This window comes from Pezoporus flaviventris, unplaced genomic scaffold (genome assembly GCF_033815535.1).
Source record: "Pezoporus flaviventris isolate CSIRO_AGI_PZ_B2104156 unplaced genomic scaffold, CSIRO_AGI_Pfla_v1 ptg000213l, whole genome shotgun sequence".
NCBI lineage: Eukaryota > Metazoa > Chordata > Aves > Psittaciformes > Psittacidae > Pezoporus > Pezoporus flaviventris.
Window position 1 is genome coordinate 5,361,843 of NW_026892761.1, and position 6,080 is coordinate 5,367,922.

A 6,080-nucleotide genomic window follows, 5' to 3' on the forward strand; every position below is an offset into this window, starting at 1 on the left:
TAACTTTGAACCCGTTACCCCTTGTCCTATCACTACAGTCCCTAATGAGGAGTCTCTCTCCAGCAGCCCTAGAGCCCCCCTTCCGATACTGGAAGGCTGCTATGAGGTCTCCACGCAGCCTTCTCTTCCCCAGCCTGAACAGCCCCAGCCTCTGAGCACGTTTTATTCCTGTGACACGGATGTACAGAGGGTCCTTTTCCCGCTGTGGGACCCTGGCTCCGGCACAGACCCCGCAGCCCTATGGACCGCGGACCCTCGCGGATCAGCTCCCACGGCAGCCCGCGCAGCGCCCTGCAGGGGGCGCCCTCCCGCCGCAGCCAACTGGCCGGGGCCGCAAGGGGGCGCCCTAGCGGCGAGGCGGCGGGCGGGGCCGGTGCCCGGTGCGCGGCGTGTGACGCGGTACGGCGGCCGGGCGGGCTGCGCGGCGCGGCGGGGATGGAGCGGCTGGAGCGGTGCGGGCGCTGGCTGCGGGCCGCGCTGGCGGCCGGGCGGGTGCGGCGCAGGCTGCCCTGGCTGCTGCTCGCCATCGTCGTCCTCGGGTCCGCCCTCAAGGACGCCGACCTGGTGCCCGAGACGCCCTTGCAGAACAAGCGCAACCCGCTCAACGTGTGAGGAGAACCGGGACGGGCGGCGGGGAGCGAGCGCGGGCCCCGGGGCGGGAGGACGGGGACAGCGACACCCGCCTGCCCCGGCCGTGGGGGCCGGCGCTGGGGTGGTTCGGTGTGAGCGGTGTGTGCCCGGCGGTGGGGTGGTGTCAGCTGGATTGCCTGGTCCTCACGTCTCCGGTGGGGTGTGGGACTGCGAGAGCGAAGAACAGTGGAGTTTCCCGCTCAGGTTTTGTTGGAAGGGGGGGGGGGAAAGCAATGTTTTCCCTTCTTTAGTTCCCAGGTAATTCCTTATATTTAAGTAAGCAGGAAGTTAGCAAGCTGAAGAAAATAAGTCCTTCAGCGTCTTTGGTAACAGCAGAGTTCCTGCCATCCTTTTCTAGCACTTAGTCAACGGTTCAGCTGCCTTAGTCACTCCTAAACTGCCTGTGAACCCTGTGAAGGGAATGAGGAAGGCGCTGAGCCCGGCTGGTGCACGGGTGCTTTGCCTGCTACACAGCGGGCAGTGAAGCTGAAGTTGCCGTTTTCCCCTCTGACCTGGGTGGCTTTGCACCTTACTGATCCCGATTTTTCACTTGGTGATGTGTGGGAGAGGAGCTGCTCTTAGCGAGATTGAAAGGAAGGGCTGGCAGGAGCACATTGATCTCACAGTAAAAACATGCAGCAGTTCAGCTCTCCCTTTTTAAACAGAGGCAGGTTATGTGTACTGACAGTCCCTGGAGCAGTGTTTTCCCCACAAATCCCTGCTGGTTGGCCAGCAGCAGCTATGTCAGCAGCTGCCTTTTGCTTTTAACTATCTCAGTAAAATGAGGGGTTTGTTTTCAGTTTCTATTCCATGGCAGCACCTGCCGTTGCCACACAGATGCCACTTCTACTGTAAAATGAAGAGCAAAGGAGGCACTGACAGTGTTTGTTAGGGTCTTAATGAAGATACAGAACTCTGGTGCTACTTGTTTCTGTCTTTGATGCTGAAGTGGTGATTGAAGGATGACTGTGTGTGTCGAGCTACAGCTCAGCTGCAGACAAGAATTCCCCAATCAACCCAGGATATGGGTAAGGATGGGGCTGCACAGTTCCTCTCTCCCACCAGTTGATAGGAAGCCAGCTGCATTGGAGGGTCTAATAGGAGAAAGATCGTAGACTATGGTCTCCTTAACTCATTAGTAAATTCACATGCACATGCTCCACTTTAAGATTTGACGACTAGTCTCTTGCTAAACAGGATATCAACACATCATCAGTTGGTTTTCAAGATTTTATAAGCATTACAGCAAAAATTATCAGGCAGAAAGTGAATTCAGAGATTGAAGGGTTTGTGTATGCTAAAGGAAAGCTCATCAGCTGGAGGGACAGCAGAGGAGCAAACACATTATGCTGCTTCATTTACTTTATAAGGTGATGACAGAGGAAAAGCTTCATGGGCTCATTAGGGAAAAGGATCAGCCCTTCTGCTGTCTTATTCAGTGGTAAGAGGTTGAGGTTGTGAAGGGCTTTAAAAGTAAAGATAATTGAGATGAAGAGAGTCAGAGGAAGGGTTACTGTGTAAGGGTAGCAAGCTAAAAATACGTTCTTCACAGCTGCAGTTTGAGTAGGGCAGAGTTGAGCGGGTTTGTAGGGTAACAGCGATTGCAAAACTGAACTGCAAGTCCAAACAAGGCCTTTAGGTCCAAGGGAACACTGCCTGGGAAATAGTAGAAGTACCTGGTTAAGGAATTACTCATGTCTTGGGCCTGAGAGTGGGGAGAGGGTTAAGATTTTAGGTATACTTTACTTTGATGTGAGTGTACAAGTGTCTAATTTGGACAGTTCTGAGCAGTGACCTTGAAAACCTGCTCCTTCAAGCACCACCCTCAGTTCCTGTGAAGTTTCACACGTGCATGTTTCTCTTTTGGCTTTTCTCTGGCAGATACTTTGTGAAGGTGGCTTGGGCATGGACGTTCTGGCTTCTGCTGCCCTTCATCACAGTCACCACCTACCAGTTTGCCAAGAGCAAGCTCCTGTATGGTCGCATGAAGAGCATTTTGATGGTGCTGCGGCGTCTCAGTGCGCTGCTGGTGGGCACTGCTGTCTGGTATGTCTGTACCAGAGTCTTCATGTACATTGAGAATCTCACCGGCGCATGCTCTACCTCGGGTAAAGTCAGCGAGCCTCACCGGCTGTTCGACAACAAGCAGGAATGCCACCAGCACAACGGGATCTGGAATGGTTTTGATATCTCAGGACACTGTTTTCTCCTCTCATACTGTGCTCTGATGATCATGGAGGAAGTGGCTGTGCTGGAAGGCTTCTCCATAGACCAGAACTCTAAGCTGCGTGTTGTGATCAACGCCCTGTTTGTTTCCTTGTGTTTTCTCACCATGATCTGGGTGTTCATGTTTCTCTCTACTGCCCTGTATTTCCATGACTTCAGTCAAAAGCTTATTGGTGCACTGATAGGTCTGTCGGCTTGGTACGGGACATACAGATCTTGGTACTTGAAACCCTTTTCTCCTGGACTACCTCTTCCAAATATACCTTTGAGTTCAAAGAAATATGGTTATAGCAGATAAAATAAGTTCTAAAAAGTTGGGATTTTGCTTTCAGTACTGGAGTAGTTGAATGTAGGAATGGTTACTGTATTTCCACTGTAAGGAACAAGGTGATGGGTTGGAGGAAACCAGATCTGTGCTAGCTGATGGCTGGCAGGTGATAATGAGCTTCTTCCCTGGGAGAAAAATAACTGGTATTGGAAGAGGTCTGCTCTTTTTTAGGAGTTGCTGACTGGCATTCTCATCAAAGAAATAAGAAGTTGGATCTGTTTCTCTTACACATAAATGGAGTAGCAGATCCAAGGCTGGCAGAGGTCTGACTGTTGCTAAAATATCAGTACTCGTCAAAGCAGTATATGGCTCCCTTGTGAAACTAGAGCATCTCATGTAATCGTATGTTAAATACACTTTGCCACAAATGCCTCTTAGCTGTCTGCACCTTCTGCAGCAATGCGAATACATCTGAGTTGTAGTGTCTTCAGCAGACTGTGACTTTAAATTCATACCTGCCTTTGAAAAGGAAACTCTCAGAAAACAAGCCTTAACTTTCTCCTTAGGTGTAGTACCTGTAAATAATATTTCATCACTTTATTCATGACACAAAAAAAAAACCAAACCCCTTCCCACTTTGCTAGAACGTCTGATACAAGAATTGGGGTTTTAATGTTTTAATCTTATGAGTTGCAGCCTTTGCAACAACGAGTACTTTGTGGTATGTTTCTTCTAGAAGAACAGTGAAATGCTGGTGTTGCAAGTTAGCTTAACCTGCTAAGCTTGGTCTGCTTGGAAATGAATGAAACACATTGTTTATCCTGCGGGCTGCAAACCAGTGTGCTTGAAGCAACATTTATTCTTGCTTATTCACTGTACCAACAAGCTGCTTAATTTGATTGCATATAAAGCTGTGGCCACTTTTGATGTGGCTGGAAACCCACTACTGAATAAAACACTACTATTATATAATGAATAGATAGGAGATGGGATGGGTTTACTCATATCAATCAGACATTTAGCGTAATTTTTATCTTGAAAAGCTTTTTATTGTCTCATGAAGGCTTATTCATGACTGTGCAAAAGTTGTTTTGACAAGCAAGATGGCCTGAAAGGGCTCTGGGCAAGGTAGTGCCTGCTGATCTGAGAGCAGACTTGACCTGTCTGGAGCATTTGACTCCAAGGTGATTATTTTGCTGAATATAGGGTATGATGCACTGTAGTCTAATCTTGGTTATGTTCCTTTTTGCCATCTCAACAGCTCTCTTCCAGCAAGAGAGCAACAGCGTTTGCAATAAATACAGCAGGGTTAAATCCAGACTTGTGGTCTGCCTCTGAGGAGAGCCAAATTCACCCGAATTGCCACTGAATTCGGTGGCCAGCAGGAGTTATTGTGCATCCTTAGAAAGTACAAATCGCCTCTCAGAAAGAAGCTGTTTCAGGAGGTTATGTATTTTCTGTCAAGCTCTTACTTTTGTTTTTGCATTTAATTGCCTTTTAAGCTGACTCTTTGGAAAATTTGCACTGATTAACTCATATTGGGTTAAATTAAATTTGTTTAAACAATGCAAATTCATTTGCAGATATTCTTTTGATGTAATATAAGCCTGCTCCCAATAGAGTTAAGCTAGACCGCGAGCCACTTTCACCATGAAAAAGGATTATATTCCCAGAAGATTTTCTGACTTAAGTTTCTGTTGTAGGTTTTCTTTATGTAATTTTGCTACATAGAGAAGGCCTTGGAAAAGGAAATGCTATTTATTTAAACCAATTGACGTGTTGAAATTATGTTCAGTTTCACAGATGTTTTGTGCAATCGCTAGATGGATACTTCTGTCCACTTCTAACAGTGTCATATAAACTTTTTATTATGGGAATAATGTAGGAGATGGTTATTCTCATTTTTTTTATTTAAATAATGTAATAAAAATCACTGTTTGTGTCTTTGAGAATCTGTTTCTGATGTGTGTAAAAGATACTGCTGCTGCTCCTCACTTCCCTGAATGATCCAGCCTCCCGGTGCTTATGGGGATGCTTGATCACACTGACACTGATAATTCTGCAGTATTTCAATGGGTGAATATAACACAGGTTCTCAGAACTACAGGGTAGAAAAACAAAAGCAAGCCTGACACAGCCAAGTGTCCTAATGTGTGCCTGTTGCATCAGGCAGTTCATTTTGTATCCATGGAGAGTTGCATACCGTAGCAGAGTGAAAGCCTATTCCATTGAAATGTATGGAGAAATTCCCATGGGCTGTAATACTGGTTATGAGTTTGGAAATCTTGGTGTACGTGGCTTTTTCAGTACCCAGAGACCATGAACCAGCTGTTGGCTCAGAAGGTTCCCTTGCGCTCCAGACCTTCTCTTTGTGCTTTTCGACTGTTTTAGAGTAAGTATCTGCTTCCTTGTACTTCAGCTGGAAACTAATGGTTGCAAATTTTCTGTTCCTGTATTTGCCATCACCTTTTCCTTCCTTCCTTCCCTCTCCCAAATACACTTTTATCATTAAAATAAAAACCAACAGATTTGCAGCCAAAGAGAAGCAGTGCTGGGAGTACCCGGATTTGATGTCCTGTGCCAAAGGCCCAAATCAGCTGTCAACGGGTATTGTTTGTTTAAAGTTCTTTAAAGAAGTCTAACATTTTAAAGGTAAATTTTCATATTTTGTAGTGATCTCCAAAAGACAGCAACTAATCAAAAAAAACACTTCATTTTTTTTTCCTTTTTTTTTTGTCTGCTTTTCTGCATTAAAGTATTTCTCTTGTTCCTTCAGAGCTGTTTTTCTGTGTCTGTGGAGTTACCTAGGGGATTTTGTCACAAACGTCTTACTAGCATATTACTTGATGTATGATTTCTAGTTTTTCATTGCCTGTATTTGTCTAGCCTATTTTCTGCGCTCTCGGCCCTTCCCCAGAAGCAGTGTTTGACCTGACTGATGTGGCAGAGGGTGCCT

General features: G+C 46.3%; 1 protein-coding gene across 1 annotated transcript; it reads left to right on the top strand.

Moving 5' to 3' along the window:
• Nucleotides 1-385: 385 nt before the first annotated feature.
• Nucleotides 386-5,076, top strand: FITM2 (fat storage inducing transmembrane protein 2). The gene is made up of 3 exons (XM_061441387.1): nucleotides 386-391; nucleotides 427-608; nucleotides 2,512-5,076. Exons 2-3 carry the CDS (start codon nucleotides 436-438, stop codon nucleotides 3,152-3,154), a joined length of 816 nt encoding a protein of 271 aa, XP_061297371.1. The 5' UTR covers nucleotides 386-391; nucleotides 427-435; the 3' UTR covers nucleotides 3,155-5,076.
• The last annotated feature ends 1,004 nt before the right edge of the window (nucleotides 5,077-6,080 follow it).